Here is a 22112-nt window from a genome sequence, read left to right as displayed (position 1 = left end):
TTGTATTTTGAGTAATGAGAGTATTTTTTTTTTCCTTTTTTCTTTTTCTCTAATACATTATTAGTGATTATTCTTTACCGGAATAACCATAAGGCTATTAGATGTTTCATTGCAAATATGGTTTTATATGATAGAATTATGATTGAACTTATAAAACATATTTTCTGCATATTATTTAGTTGGGCCTCCCAACTACCTCTCGGTAATATCCTCTTAACATAGGAAGTATAAACTAATAGCAAGTGCTAATCTTTCCCATTCTTAACAAGAAAGACCCAAGGAGAAGGTATATTTAGAAATTGCATATCTATGTTCCCAAACAATATAAAATGCAATATATGGCGCTTCACTCTCTACTTTTCTTTCCCACATTTTCTCATAACCCAAATATGCTCACCTCTCATTCTAAGATCCAACCAAAATTGAAAACAATTACAAAAATCCTAATAAAAGAGACATATCATACTACAATTACACTTTCTTACAAGAAATTGAAGTGCAGAAGGTATAACAATTGAGTGAAACAAATAAAAACCAACCTCCTTTAACACACCTGCTAATGAAATACTTGCAGAGACACTTTAAATTCCTCCAGACTCCAAAAGATACTGATCAACAGCCTTAGCACCTGCAGCGACGAGACCAACACCTGATACGATATAATGCACAAACTCGGCACGGAATCGGTAAGACTCGGTTAGATTACAAAAAAAATTCAAACATTCTCTTTTTCTTTCCAATCACAATAAAACATCAGAATATTTTCAAAAATAAAATTAAGACATTCCCCTTTCAAAAGCAAACACCCATGATTATGAAATTGGAGATTTTAACCCAGAAGATTAAAGAAGATGAAAAAGAAAAACCCAACCCTAACCCGTTCGGAATAAGAGGAGAAACCACGAATGATGAAGGCATGATTTAGGATTTACTTACCTGATTTTCCTAAAAATCGAGAATCACCGGAGGGTGGAGGTTTGGTGTTAGCGGTGGTAACTCGTCAAGTGGACTAAATCTTACAACGGGGACGTCGGCCAGGCAACCCCTCACAGTCAGATTGCTCCCCCTCCGGGGTCTTTCATAGTTGCAAATTTGCAATTGCAGGTGGTGTCATTTGTCAGCAGTCTTGACAACAAAGGTGGTATGCAAGGTGTGGGAGATTGGGAGCCCTCAGGGTTTTTTTGTTTTATTAATTTTTTAAGCTTATTTAATTTCTATTTATTTATTTTATATAATTTACATAACATTTTTATAATTTTATGAAATTTCTAATTATCTTATTTTGCGTATTGCTTGATACCGAATTGAGATGTCAAGACCAACATATCTCGGGATCATCTTAGTCAATGATCGATATCGCGACTTTGAACCATACTCGTCTCCAATCCCTCAACAGTGATGAAAAATGAGGCCAACCTAGTTGCCTTTTTTATTATTATCAGTTAAAAATAATGAATCTATATCCATGTATTATCAAGAATAAATAAGTTTATATTTATAAATTTTTATTATAAATTTATATTTACACATATCCTTGATTTTCCTCAAGGTTTTATTTTTAATTGATTATAAAGCATTAGTACTTATTTAATATAAAATGTATTAAATAAATATTAATATTATATAAATAAATAAAAGTTGAATTTGAATAAAAATTATATATATATATATATATCATATTCTAGATGAATATGAATCTATTATTAAAGATACATGGTAATAAGTGTTAGTATTATATAATCAAATGAGAGAGTACAAAAATGTTCTATTATTAACAATACATTATTATAATAATAAGATACTTAATATCATGTAAATAAATAAAAGTCGTCATAAATTTAAATTTGAATTTATATTTTTAAACCCATCAAATTTATTTTATTTTTAAAAAATTTTAAGAATTTTTTCTCCACTTCAAATAGCAATAATAGTGTTTATTCATACTAATTATACTTAAAATTGATGAAAATTATGAAAAAAAAAAAAAAGAAGAAGTAAAAACCATACCCTTCAAATATGCATTTGTTTTAATTTTAAGATTTTTTCTCTACTTCAAGTTAATAATAATAATAATGTTTATTCATACTAATAACAATAAAATTAATGAAAATGATGAAAAATAAAAAATAAAAAATAAATAGTAAAAACTTCAAATTTGTAATAATAATAATATTTATTCATACTAATAAACAATTCTTCATAATCATAACCTACTAATTTCCAACAATTATAATTGAAATTCTTTTGAATAAATAATGTAATTTGTATTTGAAGTCGAAAAAAATTGTGAAAATTAAACGGGAAGGGTAGGGTTTTAATTTTTTTTTTATTTTATTTAAAATTTTTCCCTCATAAATTTAATTTAATTTTTTTTTTTATGAATTCTCAGTGAAATTATTATGAATCAACAATTTTATTGACATTGAAAGTTTTAAAAAAAAAATCTATGAATTTTAAATAAATTTTGGAAGGTATTTGTAATGGGGAATTTTTATTTGCACTTTCCTATTATGTTGAAACATTGTTTGGTTTCAACATTGTTTATTCAAAATAATTTCAATTATAATTATTGGAAATTAGGAGGTTATGATTATGAAGAATTGTTTATTAGTATGAATAAACATTATTATTATTATTATTTGAAGTAGAGAAAAAATTCATAATGCATAGGGAAGACCACAGATTCTATGGATTCAACAATTGATAAACCTATTTGTTTATATTATTGTCCCTAACCAGCTATTCCATTTTTGAATTTACTTTTGGTGCATTTAGTTTGTAACTTATCTTATGTTTTACTTATTTTCAATTTTTTTTAAGGTTTAGATAGATTTTTTTTTTTTAAGGAAAAAAAAAAAAAAACCTCTTTTGAGTCATAACTTGATTCTCTTGCTATTCTTATTTTAACCATTTTTCCAATGAGAAATTAGGTCTTTTTGGCGGAATTGTAGGAAGTGGATATAATCGGAAAATTTATTTGAGCCAGATTGTGTTTCACTAGAGTCCTAAGAGATGTAGCTTAGTGAGCTTATAATAAAAAGATAGACATTTAAACGGACCATACTAGTCTGAGTCATTCTTAGTTTGGCCTAGTGGGCCTTCAGAATTGCTCCAACATGAATTTCAACGTCAACTTCAATTTTTAAAATTAATAAGTATACATTTGTTTTAACTATTTATAACAAATATTATCTTTGAAAAGTAAATTTCAATTAATTTTTATATTTAAATAAAAATTATTATTATTTTAATTATTTGTATCCAAATCATACCCGATATATTTGATTTATCTTACAATGTTTCAACATAATAGGAAAGTGCAAATAAAAATACCCCATTACAAATACCTTCCAAAATTTATTTAAAATTCATAGATTTTTTTTTTACTTTAAATATCAATAAAATTGTTGATTCATAATAATTTCACTTAGAATTTATAAAAAAATATGAGGAAAAAAAATTAAAATAAAAAATTTTAAGATACCTACCCTTCCCATTTAATTTTAGCAATTTTTTTCTGAGCATTGATTTGTTGATCGGTTATCAAGGGCCACTCATTTGCTTTGTTGGATCTAACTCTCTGTAAGCATGCTCTATTATGGCTTCGTTTTTTCTATCTTTGCTTTCTCTTGTAAATATCTGATGCATTGTTCCTTCTTTGAACTTGAGATATAAAAATCAGGCTCTTGTTCCCTGTGGATTCCACCTGCACCTAGCTCTTTGACAATCCATGAAATAGAGCTAAGTTCATACTCTATTTTTATGTTTTTATTCTTCTTTGTTTATTGTTCATGGTGGGATGATATTATCAATGGCCAAGTTGCTAGGATTGGAGGAGTGAGGTTATGGGGAAGTGAACTTAATGGAGGATTTCTATGACCATATCTATGCTCCAATCTATTGGTTCCAAATATTGGCCACGGGACTGCATTGAAGTTTTGGTATTTGGGATCACTTTGCCATCTGGGTTCAGTAAGCAACACAATGGCAATAAAGATGCATTGGTGTTATTAATTTGGGTGAATAAGTTGGTTGTATGAATCGTGAAAGTTCAGGTTATGCTTTGAGGAGAGTATATCCTGCATCCTATTATTTTAATTATTAATTTTGGATGTTGAAATATGATGTGATCGCACTTCATATGCATCATGGTTGTGTGAGGAAAAAGAAAGATTAAAGAAATGGTTGTGTGAAATGGAAATAAGAATGAAAAGACCCTGGATAGGGCAAAACTGAAAAGAAAAGAAAAGAAAAAAAAATGAAATGATCCCAGAGAGGGCGAATTAAGAAGGAAGTGAGATCTCTAAGGTGAAAGACCCAAAAGTTTACTTCGGGAAGACTCCGAATGGGGAGTATATTTAGGTATAGACGTGTATCCTTTGATGAAAGCTTGAGAACCACAGTGCATTGTGTGATTGCGTGTAAGCATTTGCATCATAATTGCATTTGGAAGAAGGATTTGTATTATTTATCAAGTGTATGTTTGAATATATTATTCAAAACTAAAATGATTGTTTATTTTGTAAATTTAGAATTGTTGATATACTAAACATATGATTGAATAAGGAAAATATAATTTTGATTGTTTTAAATTTGTATGGTTGGGGTTTCTTTTAGTGTATATATTGTAAATGTAATATTATATCTTGACATATGGTTATGTTATTGACCTAGAATTTCTAACTTATTTGGGAGTATAACACCCTACTGAGCAACGTGAAAATGCTCACCCCTTTATTTTCTAAAATTTTTAGATGCAGATATAGTTTCAGAAGAGTCACAAGAAGTTCAAGAAGCGTTCTAGAAAGCAAAAGAACTATAATAATAGTTGTTTTTAAATTTATATTTCTCCTTTTACATGTACCAATTTGAGTTATATGAGCTTTTGTATGTTAAATTATATTTTGTTAGATTGTAAAACATTTTTGAAAATATTTTTTTTGACTTAGAGATTATTGTAAATATTTGAGCTTTTGGGCAAAAAGATGACCGGTGGATTTATTATACTCGTGAACAAGAGATAGTGTGATGATTGGTTTTAGAAAAATAAAATAATACGTTATAGTAAATCTTAACTTAATAAATTTATTTAAGATTAGACGTTTTATTATTAAAAAAAAAAAGTTTAAGAGTGTTTTGATTGAACGTGTATAGGAGTAACCTTAGGATCAAAACCTTGGGCCAACTATGTAGGTGAATACCCAATTATACCCACATGAATCAGCCGTCAATCTTACAAATCCAAGGGCAAAGTAGTCATTCCAATTCAAACCAAACCAAGCCATGATTCATGAAAACTGCTGGCCACAGCTCCCGGTTTTTCCTAAACTTTGGGCACCAAATCCAAACCCATCTCTTGCTATATAACCAACCCACCTTCACTTCCTCTTCTTCATCACAACACAACTACCTTGATTTACAGAGAGATCTTCTATATCCATTCACTACTCAGAATCACCTCTTTCTATTGTTGATTGTTGTTTGGGTTTCGGAGAAAGAAAATTAAGAAGATGAGTCATATGGGGAAAGCTTGGTTAGTGGCAGCAAGTGTGGGAGCAGTGGAGGCACTCAAGGATCAGGGCTTCTGCAGATGGAACTACACTCTGAGGTCTATTCACCAGCATGCCAAGACCAACCTCAGGTCCTTTGCTCAGGCCAAGAAGCTCTCTTCTTCCTCTTCTGCCATGGTTTCCAGCAGAGTGAGAGACGAGAAGGCCAAGCAGTCAGAGGAGTCTCTGAGGACTGTCATGTACTTGAGCTGCTGGGGACCCAACTGAGGAAGAAGATGTGAAGATGGATGATCATCAGCCTGCTCTTGAAGCATCGGAGGGCATATTCCAAGAAAGTTATGGAAAATTGAGATGAAGAAACTGCAGTGAAGCAATTTCATGGAATTTTTGCTTGGAGACTCCCGAATTTTTGCTTGAAAATTAGAATTGCTGTAAATTGTGACTGGGTCTTTGTAAAACCCACATCATTTAGCTAGAAAAGCTTTGAAAATACATTTTAATTTAATTTATAATTTCTATGTTAGACTATATATGGCTAAGCAGGTCAACTTCCCAAGCTCAAGCGCATTAAGAAATTCTCAAACCTACCTTTTTTTTTATAGGATTTTTGGGAAGTTTTACAGCAATTGAAAACAAATCCTAAAAGGGTCGGGAAATTATTTGAAAAAATATGGCAGATTTGGTCACATAGGGGATAAAGAGGCGATAAAGTTGGTACAACGCCCAAAATTAAACTCTCAATTAATTTAATTGAACAAATAATCATAAAAGAGATTTTTTTAATTTATGATTTTTTTTTTAATTTATACTTTTTGAAAAAGAAAATTCCAGTGAAATATGTTCGTGTGGACTGTGTGGTAGGATGCAGACTAAACAAAGAAATTGACACGTGCTTGAAGTCCGGCCCTACACATTGCCCCATTGGAAAATAGCGGTTTCATCCTCCGTACTCTCTGGGCGTTAAGTGGGTTCACAAACCAAACAATGGGCTGCCCCAACACAGCAACACTTAGACTGAGGACAAACTATGTAGGTGAATACCCAATTATACCCACATGAATCAGTGGTCAATCTTACAAATCTAAGGATAGAGTAGTCATTCCAATTCAAACCAAACAAAGCTATGAGAACTGCTGGCCGCAGCCTCTGGTTTCCCCAAAACTTTGGGCACTATTCCTCAAAGAATCAAGTGGGCTAGAGTTAATAACTTCGTCCACCATGGTTAGATTAATGGGGGCTAGAGTTAATAACTTCATTCACCATGGTTAGATTATTGGTATCTCGATGGGAGAACTAGTTTTGATGGTAAAACATTGTATTTTATTATTTTGTAAATTTTATTAACACTCATATATATTCTTTTTTTATTTAAAATTAAATAAAAAATTGAAATTCTTAGAAAATACGAAAAGAAAGTATATCACAACTTATATTAATTAAACGTCTATTTTATATTCTGAAATTAAAAAACAAAATTAAAATTATCAAGAAAAAAGTACATTCCAACTTACATTAATTAAGAATGATATACCGTGCAAATAAAAAATAATTAAAGGTTAAATAAATCACTTAATAAATTGGTAGTATGGGTTGATGGTTTTATTATTAGAATATAACAAGGATTTTCATTTTCTTTTTTTTTTTTAAATGCATTTCGTGGTGGTGTAGAATTTTTTTGTATAAGGGTTTTTAAATTGTAATATAGATTATATATATAGTTGTGTTTTGTCCTAAATTCTGATTTCTAAGTTTCCAACATTATATAAAAATCCCTAAAATCACATACTTCGTAATTTTTCTAACATTATATAAAAAGCCCTGAATTCACCTATTAGGAAAATGCTATTTGGTGTACTACAATCACCATGACCTCAACCTCATGCAAAGATATCGAGTGGTTACTAATAGTAAAAATAAATAATAAAAACAAAACGTATTCATTATTATTATTATTATTATTATTATTATTATTATTATTATTATTTTGTACTTATACCATCTATTATTCACATCTTAGCATATGGTAAAAAAAGTGATAAAAGATTATTTATGTCGTATAATTTTAAGTGAAGTGATCAAAATATTTAAAGAAAAAATTAATAATTGATGAAGAATTTTTGGTAAATTTATAAATTCATATTAAATATTGATAAATGATAAACAAAGTAGTTTTTAAAGTGGTTACAATAGTTAAACATTAAATCTTATTATGATTTTCCACCTTCAAAACTTAATAATAAAATTTCATAACAAATTTCTATCTATTTAAAACTTTTGAAATGTGAAATCTCTTCTTGGACATCTTTATATATACATTTGTGAATTTTATCTTTATTTTCTATTTATAAAATTAAAGGATAAAGTTAAAACGTTAAAAATAAAAGAGAAGTATATCCCAACGTACATCAATTAAGAGAAGATATATTAAGCACATGAAGAATGCAAAAAAAAATTAATGATAAAATAAATCACTTATTAGTTAGTATTTAATGATTTACATTATTAGATTGTAGCAATGAGTTATATTTTTTGTTTTGTGAATAGGGGATTTTAAATTATAATATATATATTTTTTTATTTTTGAGTTAGTTTTCTTTGTTGATACATAGTTTTTTTTTTTTTTTTTTTTTGTCTTAGATATTGTGTTATCTGCAGTTTTAAAAGAAATAAAAATTATTTATCCCACATCGATTCAAAACTAAAAATATTATATATATTTATTAAAACTTTGATACCCTTAAAAAATACAAGTACAACCAATAAGCAAGCATAGGGATGGCAATGGGGCGGGTATGGGATAGGCCACCCCTACCCCATTTCCATCCTAATTATATATATTTTTTTTCCCATCCCTGTCCTAAAACTCGGGACGGGCGAGTTGGTGTCCCCCATGTCTGTTTACAAAAGAGCTGATAATCTCATCCCCGTCCCAAATGTATTTTCGGGAATTATGCTTTTATAGAACATGGGTCTCTGAAATTTCAATAAACGTTATATGAGTTATCATAAACACATTTAATCAAGCATTTATTGTGCAACAAAACTGCAAACTGCACATGCGAGAACAAAATGCACAGATCTACAAATAAACAACCCAAAAAATCTCAAATCCATAAACCAAAACTAGAAAATATGAAAAACAAGACATTTCTAACAAAGCCTCAAAACTTAGGGTTTTCTTACTTGGAAATGAGGAATCCATAGAAACCCTAATAATTTGTTGTCTACGAATTTGGTATTTTGGTTTTTAGAGCAAAAATTGTGCTTTTAGGGTGAAACGGGAATAAGCAATTTAGGAATAAATGAGAAAACAAGAAGAAATGAGAAAACGAAAGACCTCTTACGAGCAAAAGAACCCTGAGCAATTTAGGAAGAAATGAGAAAACGGGAAGAAATGAGAACGAAAGCCATTTGAGAGCGAAAGCCCTTTGACTCTTTCACGAGCGAAATAACCCTAAAACTTGAGAAAGAAATGATTATATATGGAGGACTTTTTGGGTATTTTGTAATGACATAAGGGTAAATTGGTAATTCACATACGGGACGGGGCGGAAATTGCAAAACTCATCCCTGCCTTGAACCCGATTCAGGTTTTTATATATTCCCCAAACCTGTTCTATACCTGAATAGGATATTCCCATACCCATCCCAATAGGTGCAGGGCGGGTGACCCAAATTACCCAGAAAATTGCCATTCCTAAGCAAGCATTAAGCTAAATCCTAATCTCACATTCCTGCTCGAAACTTTACACTCAAATAAAAACAACTCACCACTTGACTCGAGGGACTATTCCGTAACTTCTCACTACCAACAACCAAGCACTATTCAACCTTTCGCTCGCTTATAAATTCACTCCCTACTTGCATATTCAAAGCGTATCTCACTACTATTCTACTCTATTATTCTACTTTTCGCAGTTTCATATCTCACTACTATTCGCGTGTTCAAAGTGTGCATATTCAAAGTGTATCCCTCCTTGAATTAATTGTGAATTAATCCAGGCTTCAAAGTGTGTTGCTCTACAATATCCTTCCCAATCAGGCTTCAAAGTAAGAACAACAACATTTACAATATCTATCATGGCCACACAACCAAGGTATGCGGTATGCCGCATTTTCTTATGTCCTTTTCCCATTTTGTTTTCAATATTCCCTTACCTTACTCATATTCTCTAAAATTAGATAAAATTATTAATTTGATCATATTTATCTAACATTTTTAATTAGTACTACTAGTATCTTATTTTCATAAATCTAATTGAATTTCCTACTTATTTATTTATTGTTTTCATGACAGACCTTCTTCAGCTTTCATATTTTTCCTTACAATTCTGAGTTCAGCTGTCTTTGCGAAGTACCAATATGAGAATGTTTCCCCATTTTCCCAACACAACATAGGTATGCAAATCTCCTTATTTGCATAACTTATATATTTCATGATGGTTGTGGTTTATGAAATCCTTGATTCTGATGGAACTGTCAAAGTTGAAGAAGATGGAAGATATCTCCTTATTTTGGGCCATGTTCGGTTCTTAAGTGGAACGGTAGCTGCAACTTTGTTGATCCTGATCTTGATCCCATATTTTGGATGGTTCTTTCTGATCATGTGGACCATGTTCTTAGTGAAAATAGCAAGCTATTGGGATAAAATATTTTATAACTTTGACATGTTCAAGAATAAAAAAAATGCCAATGATAGGGAAGGAGGACAAGAGGAGCAACGACCCCAAGTTTAGAGTAGGTTTGGTTCATAAGAGGTTATTAGCAAAAAACATATTTTCTTCTTATACTTTCGAAAGTGTTATATAAGTGTTATATTTTGAGTAAAGAGAGTATTTTTTTTCCTTTTTTTCTTTTTCTCTAATACATTATTGGTGATTATTCTTTGCCAGAATACCCACAAGGCTATTAGATGTTTTATTGCAAATATGGTTTTATATGATTGCATTATGATTGAACTAATAAAATATATTTTATGCATATTGTTTAGCTAGACCTCCCAACTACCTCTCGGTAATATCCTCTTAACATAGGAAGTATAAACTAATAGTAAGTGCTAATCTTTCCCATTCTTACATAAGAAAGAACCAAGGAAAAGGTATATTTAGAAGTTGCATTTCTATGTTCCCAAACAATAGAAAATTCAATATATGGCGCTTCACTCTCTACTTTTCTTTCCCACATTTTCTCATAACCCAAATATGCTCACCTCTCATTCCAAGATCCAACCAAATTGAAAAACAATTACAAAAATCCTAGTAAAAAAGACAGATCATATTACAATTACACTTTCTTACAAGAAATTGAAGTGCAGAAGGTATAACAATTGAGTGAAACAAATAAAAACCAACCTCTTTTAACACACCTGCTAATGAAATACTTGCAGAGACACTTTAAATTTCTCTAGACTCCAAGAGATATTGATCAATAGCCTCGACACCTGCAGCGACGAGACCAACACCTGATACGATATAATGCACAAACTCGGCACGGAATCGGTAAGACTCGGTTAGATTACAAAAAAAAACTCAAACATTCTCTTTTTCTTTCCAATCACAATAAAACATCAGAATATTTTCAAAAACAAAATTAAGAGATTTCCCTTTCAAAAGCAGACACCCATGATTTTGAAATTAGAGCTTTTAACCCAGAAGATCAAAGAAGATGAAAAAGAAAAAACCCAACCCCTAACCCGTTCGGAAATAAGAGGAGAAACCACCGAAGGATGAGGACATGATTTATGATTTACTTACCTAATTTTCCTAAAAATCGAGAATCACCAGAGGATGGAGGTTTGGTATCGGCGGTGGTAACTCGTCAAGTGGACTAAATCTTACAATGGCGACGTCAGCCAAGCAACCCCCTCACAGTCAGATTACTCCCCCTTTGGGGTCTTGCATAGTTGCAAATTTGCAATTGTAGGTGGTGTTGTCTGTCGGCAGTCTTGACAACAATGGTGGTGTGCGAGTGTGGGAGATTGGGAGCCCAAATTGGTAAAGTAAAAAATGCATTTTATATGGATTTACATTGATGATATGAGATAGGATTTGATGGTAACATATTAAATTAAATTAAATGATATGGATGGTATGAGATGGGATTTAATGAAAAATTAAATGTATTTATATGGTAGATTGAGAATTAAATCCACAATTCTTAGTATTATTATAAATAGCTTTGAGTTAAATGTGAAAAAAATTTATTAATTTTTTAAGCCTATTAAGTTTATATCTTGTTTTATATATATATAATTTACATAATATTTTTATAATTTTTTTAAATTTCTAATTATCTTATTTTGCGTATTGCTTGATATCGAATCAAGATGTCGAGACCAACATATCTCGGGATCATCTGAGTCAATGATCGATATCGCGACTTTGAACCATGCTCATCTCCAATCCTTCAACAGTGATGAAAAATGAGGGCAACACAATTACCTTTTTTATTATTATCAGTTCAAAATAATACGTGTATTATAATATAATTTTTTAAAAATATTTTACAAAAAAATATATGTTGATCCCGTATTTAGGCTCATGCGCTTCCACTCGATGGTGAGCTCGATTTTATTTTGAAAATATGATTTTATTTATTAAAAAATGACTTGGAGTCGCCACTTATTTTTGTTTTATTTTTAAAGGGTAAACAAAATAAGAAAGAAAACCTTAAGTGTGACTCCTTATTTTGGAAAATGTGGTCTGTGAAAACTCGGATTGGGTTTGGGGGTCAGGTTACTTATCAGGAAGGTACGATAAAGACCGTAGCACCCCTTTAAGTCCCCAAAGTCGGGTCTCTACTAATAAAATGAAGCTGACGCAGCAATCAATAAGAAAAACAATGAATACCGACATGATCACATATTGAAAGCCAAAACATATAAGGATGATGGTCAGAGTGAGAAAAAATGTGTACCTGATCAGCAAACAGCAACGCACTATCATAAAATGAGGTTAGTGCACAAATAATGGACATAAAACATAGCTCACATGCCACTGAATTGAGTACAAAATCATCAGATATCACAATTAAGTCAAATTTATTTTTCGAGGAAATAATTACTGATGTTGGGCCCCACCAAAACCCAATTTATTCCTGCATGAATTAATTCCATAAATTCCATCACTTAGAATTATAGAATTTAATTCACACTTATTTTTAAAACATTTTAGAAATCATGGAAGGTATGGAAATCCATGCCGAAGAAAATGGCAACAAAATTTTATTTAAAATGTGATTTTTGGGACTTGAAAGCTCTAAGGATGAAGAATTTGGATAATAATGTGAAAAAATGAGATTTGGAAAAAGAATATTTTTTTAAACCAAGAATGGTGAAAATGAGAAAAAAAAAAAAAAAAAAGTGACACGTGGCATAAGGGTGGCCATGCTAAGGTGGCCATGCACGATGCCAAACAAATCTAACCCCACTTGTTTTTATTTGATCATGATCTTAATCCCATATTTTAGATGGTTCCTTTTGGTCATGTGGACCATGTTCTTAGTGAAAATAGCATGCTATTAGGATAAAACATTTTTTAACTTTGACATGTTCAAGAATAAGATTGTCAATGATAGGGAAGAAGGACAAGAAGTGCAGTGACCCTAAGTTTAGAGTAGGTTTGGTCCATAAGAGGTTATTAGCAAAAAACATATTTTCTTCGTACTTTCGAAAGTGTTATATAAGTGTTATATTTTGAGTAATGAGAGTATTTTTTTTCCTTTTTTTTTCTCTAATTCATTATTAGGGATTATTCTTCGCCGGAATACCCACAAGGCTATTAGATGTTTCATTGCAAATATGGTTTTATATGATAGAATTATGATTGAACTTATAAAACATATTTTCTGCATATTGTTTACCTGGGCCTCCCAATTACCTCTCGATAATATCCTCTTAACATAGGAAGTATAAACTAATAGCAAGTGCTAATCTTTCCCATTCTTACACAAGAAAGACCCAAGGAAAAGGTATATTTAGAAATTGCATTTCTATGTTCCCAAACAATAGGAAATTCAATATATGGCACTTCACTCTCTACTTTTCTTTCCCACATTTTCTCATAACCTAAATATGCTCACCTTTCATTCCAAAATCCAACCAAAATTGAAAAACAATTACAAAAATCCTAATAAAAGAGACAGATCATACTACAATTACACTTTCTTACAAGAAATTGAAGTGCAGAAGGTATAACAATTGAGTGAAACAAATAAAAACCAACCTCCTTTAACACACCTGCTAATGAAATACTTGTAGAGACACTTTAAATTCCTCCAGACTCCAAGAGATACCAATCAATAGCCTCGGCACCTGCAGCGACGAGACCAACACCTGGTACAATATGATGCACAAACTCGATACGGAATTGGTAAGACTCGGTTTGATTATAGACAAATTTTCAAACATTCTCTTTTTCTTTCTAATCACAATAAAACTTCAGCATATTTTCAAAAATAAAAATAAGAGATTCCTCTTTTAAAAGCAAACACCCATGATTATGAAATTGGAGCTTTTAACTCAGAAGATTAAAGAAGACGAAGAAGAAAAAACCCAACCCTTGACCCATTCGGAAATAAGAGGAGAAACCACTGAAGTATGAGGGCATGATTTAGGATTTACTTACCTGATTTTCCTAAAAATCGAGAATCACCGGAGGGTGGAAGTTTGGTGTCGGCGATGGTAACTCGTCAAGTGGACTGAATCTTACAATGGCGACGTCGGCCAGGCAACCCCCTCAGAGTTAGATTGCTTCCCCTCCGGGGTCTTGCATAGTTGCAAATTTGCAATTGCAAGTGGTGTCATCTATCGGTGGTCTTGACAGCAACGGTGGTGTGCGAGGGGTGGGAGATTGGAAGCCCAAATTGGTAAAGTAAAAAATGCATTTTATATGGATTTACATTGATGATATGAGATAGGATTTGATGGTAACATATTAAATTAAATTAAATGATTGAGTCCAAAATGATATGGATGGTATGAGATGGGATTTAATGAAAAATTAAATGTATTTATATGGTAGATTGAGAATTAAATCCCAATTCTTAGTATTATTATTAATAAGTGAAAATTTTTTGTTTTATTAAATTTTAAGCTTATTTAATTTATATCTATTTTTTATATAATTTACATAATATTTTTATAATTTTTGAAATTTATAATTATCTTATTTGCATATTACTTGATACCGAATCGAGATGTCAAGACCAACATATCTCGGGATCATCTGAAAAAATAGTCGTGATTATAATATAATTTTTAAAATATTTCAACAATACAATAAAGAAATTTTAAATAAAGGAGTTACAATAACTTTCTATATTAATAAATAATAATGAATCTATATCCATGTATTATCGAGAATAAATAAGTTTATATTTATATATTTTTATTATAAATTTATATTGACACATATCCTTGATTTTCCTCAAGGTTTTATTTTTAATTGATTACAAAGCATTAGTACTTGTTTAATAAAAATGTATTAAATAAATATTAATATTATATAAATAAATAAAAGTTGAATTTGAATAAAAATATATATATATATATATATATATATATATATATATATTATATATGAATATGAATCTATTATTAAAGATACATGGTAATAAGTGTTAATATTATATAATCAAATGAGAGAGTACAAAAATGTTCTATTATTAACAATACATTATTATAATAATAAGATATTAATATCATGTAAATAAATAAAAGTGTCATAAATTTAAATTTGAATTTATATTTTTAAACCCTTCAAATTTTATTTTATTTTTAAATTTTAAGAATTTTTTCTCCACTTTAAATAGCAATAATAGTGTTTATTCATACTAATTATACTTAACATTGATGAAATTATGAAAAAAAAGAAGTAAAAAACCATACCCTTCAAATTTACATTTGTTTTAATTTTAAGATTTTTTATCTCTACTTCAAGTAATAATAATAATAATAATGTTTATTCATACTAATAACAATAAAATTAATGAAAATGATGAAAAATAAAAAATAAAAAATAAATAGAAAAAACTTCAAATTTGTAATAATAATAATATTTATTCATACTAATAAACAATTCTTCATAATCATAACCTACTAATTTCCAACAATTATAATTGAAGTTATTTTGAATAAACAATGTAATTTGTATTTGAAGTTGAAAAAATTTGTGAAAATTCAATGGGAAGGGTAGGGTTTTAATTTTTTTTTTAAAAAAATTTCCCTCATAAATTTTTTTTTTTTTTTTTTTTTTTTTTTTTTTATGAATTCTAATTGAAATTATTATGAATCAACAATTTTATTGATATTTAAAGTTAAAAAAAATCTATGAATTTTAAATAAATTTTGGAAGGTATTTGTAATGGGGTATTTTTATTTGCACTTTCCTATTATGTTTCAACATTGTTTATTCAAAATAATTTCAATTATAATGATTGGAAATTAGGAGGTTATGATTATAAAGAATTGTTTATTAGTATGAATAAACATTATTATTATTATTATTATTATTATTATTATTTGAAGCAGAGAAAAAATTCATAATGCATAGGGAGATCACAATTCTATGGATTCAACAATTGATAAGCCTACTTGTTTATATTATTGTCCCTAACTAGCTATCCATTTTTGAATTTACTTTTGGTGCATTTAGTTTGTAACTTATCTTATGTTTTACTTATTTTCAATTTTTTTAAGGTTTAGATAGTTTTTTTTTTTAAAAAAAAAAAAAAAAAAAAAAAAAAAACCTCTTTTGAGCCATAACTTGATTCTCTTGCTATTCTTATTTTTAACCATTTTTTCAATGAGAAATTAGGTCTTTTGGCGGAATTGTAGGAAGTGGATAATCGGAAATTTATTTGGTCAGATTGTGTTTCACTAGAGTCTGAGAGATGCAGCTAGTGAGCTTATAATAAAAAGGTAGGCATGTAAACGGACCTTGCTCGTCGGCCATTCTTAGCTTGGTTAGTGGGCCTTCGGAAGTGCTCCAACATGAATTTCAACGTGAACTTCAGTTTTTAAAATTAATAATTATACATTTGTTTTAACTATTTATAACAAATATTATCTTTGAAAAGTAAATTTCAATTAATTTTTATATTTAAATAAAAATATTATTATTTTAATTATTTGTATCCAAATCATACCTGATATATTTGATTTATCTTACAATGTTTCAACATAACAGGAAAGTGTAAATAAAAATACCTCATTACAAATACCTTCCAAAATTTATTTAAAATTCATAGATTTTTTTTATACTTTAAATATCAATAAAATTGTTGATTCATAATAATTTCACTTAGAATTCATAAAAAAATATGAGGAAAAAAATTAAAATAAAAAATTTCAAGATCCCTACCCTTCCCATTTAATTTTAACAAATTTTTTTTGAGCATTGATTTGTTGATCGATTATCAAGGGCCACTCATTTGCTTTGTTAGATCTAACTTTCTATATGCATGCTCTGTTTTGGCTTTGTTTTTTTGTTTTTTTTTATCTTTGCTTTCTCTTGTAAATATCTGATGCATTGTTCTTTCTCTGAACTTGAGATATAAAAATCATGCTCTTGTTCCCTGTGGATTCCACCTTCTCCTAGCTCTTTGACAATCCATGAAATAGAGCTAAGTTCATACTCTATTTTTATGTTTTTATTCTTCTTTGTTTGTTGTTGATGGTGGGATGATATTATCAATGGCCAAGTTGTTGGGATTGAAGGAGTGAGGTTATGGGGAAGTGAACTTAATGGAGGATTTTTGTGATCATAGCCATGCTCCAATCTATTGATTCCAAATGTTAGCCACGAGACTGCATTGAAGTTTTGGTATTTGAGATCACTTTGCCTTATGGGTTCAGTAAGCAACACAATGGCAATAAAGATGCATTGGTGTTATTAATTTGGGTGAATAAGTTGGTTATATGAATCGTGAAAGTTCAGGTTGTGCTTTAGGGAGAGTATATCCTGCATCCCATTATTTTAATTATTAATTTTGGATATTGAAATATGATGTGATTGCACTTCATATGCATCATGGTTGTGTGAAGAAAAAGAAAGATTAAAGAAAGGGTTGTGTGAATTGGAAATAAGAATGAAAAGGCCTTGGAGAAAGTAAAAATGAAAAGAAAAGAAAAGAAAAAAAAAATGAAATGACCCCAAAGAGGGCGAATTAAGAAGGGAGTAAATCCTTAGGGTGAAGACCCAAAAGTTTACTCTGAGAAGACTTCGAATGGGGAGTATATTTAGGTACGGATGTGTATCATTTGGTGAAAACCCGAGAACGATAGTGCATTGTGTGATTGTGTGTAAGCATTTGCATCATAATTGCATTTGGAAGAAGGATTTGTACTATTTATCAAGTGTATGTTTAAATATATTATTCAAAACTAAAATGACTTATTTATTTTGTAAATTTAGAATTATTAATATACTAAACATACGATTGAATAAGGAAAATGATAATTTTGATTGTTTTAAATTTGTATGGCCGGGGTTTCTTTCAGTGTATATATTGTAAATGTAATATTATATCTTGACATATGGTTGTGTTATTGACCTAGAATTTTCAACATATTTGGGTGTAAAACACTCTATTGAGCAACGTGGAAATACTCACCCCTTTATTTTTAAAAATTTTTAGATGCAGATATAGTTTTAGAGGGACCACAAAAAGTTCAAGAAGCGTTCTAGAAAGCAAAAGAACCATAATAAGAGTTGTTTTTAAATTTATATTTCTCTTTTTACATGTACCAATTTGAGTTATATGGGCTTTTGTATGTTAAATTATATTTGTTAGGTTGTAAAACATTTTTAGAAATATTCTTTTTGACTTAGATATTATGGTAAATATTTGAGCTTTTGGGGTGAATTTATTATACTTGTGAACAAGATATAATGTAATGGTTGGTTTTAGAAAAATAATATAATACGTTACAGTAAATCTTAGCTTAATAAATTTATTTAAGATTAGACATTTTACTATAAAAAAAAAATGTGTTTGTTTTTTTGGTTTTTTGCTGAAAGCAAATTAGTTTTAGAATTTAGGTTGTTTATTTTTCTACTTTTTTATGACTTATTATAAACTTTTTACTAAATAGAAAAAGCTCAAATATATAACTTTTTCTAAATAGAATAAATAACATATTGGTTTTTTTTACTTTTTAATACTTAATAGAAATAAAACACTACAAAAACAAACAACCTAATATTTAATACTATTAAGCATTAAGATTATATTTAGAATTAAGTAAAAAAAACAAACACCAAGGTGTTTTGATTATTGCCGGTGTAGATAAGAATTACCCTTAGGATCAAACCCTTGACCTCGGCCAACTATGTAGGTGAATACCCAATTATACCCACATGAATCAGCCGTCAATCTTACAAATCCAAGGGCAAAGCAGTCATTCCAATTCAAACCAAAAAAAAGCCACGATTCATGAAAACTGCCGGCCACAGCTCCTGGTTTTTGCCAAACTTTGGGCACCAAATCCAAACCCATCTCTTGCTATATAACCAACCCACCTTCACTTCATCTTCTTCATCACAACACAACTACCTTGATTTACAGAGAGATCTTCTATATCTATTCACTACTCAGAATCGCCTCTTTTTGTTGTTGATTGTTGTTTGGGTTTTGGAGAAAGAAAATTAAGAAGATGAGTCATATGGGGAAAGCTTGGATAGTGGCAGCAAGTGTGGGAGCAGTGGAGGCACTCAAGGATCAGGGCTTCTGCAGATGGAACTACACTCTGAGGTCTATTCACCAGCATGCCAAGACCAACCTCAGGTCCTTTACTCAGGCCAAGAAGCTCTCTTCTTCCTCTTCTGCCATGGTTTCCAGCAGAGTGAGAGAGGAGAAGGCAAAGCAGTCAGAGGAGTCTCTGAGGACTGTCATGTACTTGAGCTGCTGGGGACCCAACTGAAGAAGAAGATATGAAGATGGATGATCATCAGCCTGCTCTTGAAGCATCCAGGGAAGGCATATTCCAAGAAAGTTACGGAAAATTGAGATGAAGAAACTGCAGTGAAGCAATTTCATGGAATTTTTGCTTGGAGACTCACGCATTACAACCAATTGCTCAGGGTTGGGAAAATTGGAATTGCTGTAAATTGTGACTGGGTCTTTGTAAAACCCACATCATTTAGCTAGAAAAGCTTTGAAAATACATTTTAATTTAATTTATAGTTTATATGTTAGAAAATTAGACCCAATTCCTAAAAAGCTTGTCAGTCTTGTATTAGACCCAAGCTCAAGCGCATTAAGAAAAAATATGGGAGATCTGGTCATATAGGGGATAAAGAGGTGATAAAGTAGATACAACTCCCAAAATTAAACTCTCAATTAATTTAATTGAACTAATAATCATAAAAGAGATTTTTTAAATTTATGATTTTTATTTTTTAATTTATACTTTTTGAAAAAGAAAATTTCAGTGAAATATGTTCGTGTAGACTGTGTGGTAGGGTGCAGACTAAACAAAGAAATGGACACGTGCTTGAAATCCGGCCCTACACATTGCCCCTTTGGAAAACAGCGGTTTCATCCTCCGTACTCTTTGGGCGTTAAGTGGGTTCACAAACCAAACAATGGGCTGCTAACACTTACACTGAGGACAAGCTATGTAGGTGAATACCCAATTATACCCACATGAATCAGTGGTCAGTCTTACAAATCTAAGGACAAAGTAGTCATTCCAATTCAAACCAAACAAAGCTATGAAAACTGCTGGCTACAGCCTCTGGTTTTCCCCAAAACTTTGGGCACCAAACCCATACCCATCTCTTGCTATATAACCAACCCACCTTCACTTCATCTTCCTCATCACAACACAAAACACTTGATTTATAGAGAGATCTTCAATATCCCACTCACTACTCAGAATCAGTTCTTTTACTGTTGATTGCTGTTTGAGTTTTGGAGAAAGAAAATTAAGAAGATGAGTTATATGGGGAAAGCTTGGATAGTGGCAGCGAGTGTGGGAGCAGTGGAGGCACTCAAGGACCAGGGCTTCTGCAGATGGAACTACGCTATGAGGTCTATTCACCAGCATGCCAGGAACAAGCTCAGGTCTTGTTCTCAGGCCCAGAAACTCTCTTCTTCCTCTTCCGCCATGGCTTCTAGCAGAGTGAGAGAGGAGAAGGCCAAGCAGTCAGAGGAGTCTCTGAGGACTGTCATGTACTTGAGCTGCTGGGGACCCAACTGAGGAAGAAGATATATATATATATATATATATATATATCTATGAAGGTTTTGATCGTCCTACTAGTGATGAAGACAGTGGAGGGGAGAGATTGATTTCATGGAATTTTTGTACAAAGACATATACATGAGGGTGGAATTGCTGTAAATTGTATAGTGTATTGACGATGGCTTTATGAAATACATACATCATATAGTGTTTTTTTTCTCAATAGCTGTTTTCAATTCTCACAATTGTTCTGCCGCTAATTTTTTTGAGGTAATTTGCCCAAAGACATCCTGAGGATTTTTCATGGAAAATATATATAAAAGAAAAATAAAAGAATATGCAGAAAGGATAAATGCGGTGCAGGGAAAAAGCTGTTCCATTTTTTCATGTGAATTTTTATACAATGCACTGATCTCCTTCCCAAACTATGGGCGTAAGCGGATTTTTCAGAAGAAAGAAGGTAAAACCGTGTGCCTCTTCCTCAACCCCATTTGATCTAATGCTTCCAAAAAAAAGGAACAAACTGAAATAAAAACAAATTATCTTTTTCCCATCTTTTCAATAACGCCAAACGCTACTAGAAAATGCCATAACAGCTAATACTGCCAGAGAGAAAACAATCGGCTTCATCTCCAAGGGGGCCCAAACCCCTGGTTTTCCCAAACTTTGTGCGCCTTCCCTTACCTTTATATAACTCCATTTTTTCCACTGAGAATCATCATTATCGGTTATGGAAGATCAAAGAACGAAGAAATTGAAGATGGGTTATGTGGCAGCAAGTGTGGGATCAGTGGAGGCGTTGAAGGATCAGGGGTTCTGCAGATGGAACCATACCATGAGGTCGATTCAGCAGCAGGCTAAGAACAATCCGAGGTCTTTTTCTCAGGTCAGTAAGGTCTCTTCTTCTTCATCTTCTGCCATGGGTTCAAGCGGAAAGAGAAAGCAGTCAGAGGAGTCCTTGAGGACTGTCATGTATTTGAGCTGTTGGGGTCCCAACTGAACCCAGCTCAAGAAGAAGAAGTTGAAATCTGATTGTTGTAAAATGATGGAAAATGTATATATGTAGAATATGAGGGAAATGATCTATCAAGTACCATATTATTTTGAGAATTATTGCTGTTTTGTTCAGTTAGGTTGTTGCTTAATCTTCCCTTGAGAGTTGAGACATGCTCTTGAACTTCATGAGAGAGTGAGAGAGAGAGTATTCTTGTTTCTCTTCCTTAAAGAGGGGAAGGTACTTTCCCCATTTTCCAAACCATTGTTTGTCCAAAGAATGTGAATAATTATAAAATTGTAAACACGTTTTAAAACTAACTCTTTTTAGGGTGAAAATGGACAATGTTTACAAGGATGAATGTGAATAGTTACAAATATTCTGAGTCTTTTTGAGGCTAAAACGGATGATGTTTGTAAGG

The 22112-nt window shown here is 31.0% G+C and overlaps 3 protein-coding genes across 3 annotated transcripts; all 3 read left to right on the top strand.

Moving 5' to 3' along the window:
- The first annotated feature begins 5392 nt into the window (after positions 1-5392).
- Positions 5393-20920, top strand: LOC117926913. The gene is made up of 2 exons (XM_034846235.1): positions 5393-5782; positions 20737-20920. The coding sequence occupies exon 1, from the start codon at positions 5511-5513 to the stop codon at positions 5775-5777; it is 267 nt and encodes an 88-aa protein (XP_034702126.1). The 5' UTR covers positions 5393-5510; the 3' UTR covers positions 5778-5782; positions 20737-20920.
- LOC117926916 lies at positions 19070-19466 on the top strand. Its single transcript, XM_034846236.1, has one exon. It carries the CDS (start codon positions 19165-19167, stop codon positions 19429-19431), a length of 267 nt encoding a protein of 88 aa, XP_034702127.1. The 5' UTR covers positions 19070-19164; the 3' UTR covers positions 19432-19466.
- Positions 20225-20730, top strand: LOC117926917. The gene has a single exon (XM_034846237.1). The coding sequence runs from the start codon at positions 20446-20448 to the stop codon at positions 20710-20712; it is 267 nt and encodes an 88-aa protein (XP_034702128.1). The 5' UTR covers positions 20225-20445; the 3' UTR covers positions 20713-20730.
- Positions 20921-22112: the final 1192 nt, after the last annotated feature.

The sequence above is a fragment of the Vitis riparia genome, chromosome 12 (genome assembly GCF_004353265.1).
Source record: "Vitis riparia cultivar Riparia Gloire de Montpellier isolate 1030 chromosome 12, EGFV_Vit.rip_1.0, whole genome shotgun sequence".
Classification (NCBI taxonomy): Eukaryota; Viridiplantae; Streptophyta; class Magnoliopsida; order Vitales; family Vitaceae; genus Vitis; species Vitis riparia.
This window is presented reverse-complemented; position numbering and strand designations above follow the sequence as displayed.

Bases quoted from the DNA above. Each gene is read 5' to 3' on its own strand.
- LOC117926913 (XM_034846235.1), top strand. From the start codon at position 5,511: ATGAGTCATATGGGGAAAGCTTGGTTAGTGGCAGCAAGTGTGGGAGCA.
- LOC117926916 (XM_034846236.1), top strand. From the start codon at position 19,165: ATGAGTCATATGGGGAAAGCTTGGATAGTGGCAGCAAGTGTGGGAGCA.
- LOC117926917 (XM_034846237.1), top strand. From the start codon at position 20,446: ATGAGTTATATGGGGAAAGCTTGGATAGTGGCAGCGAGTGTGGGAGCA.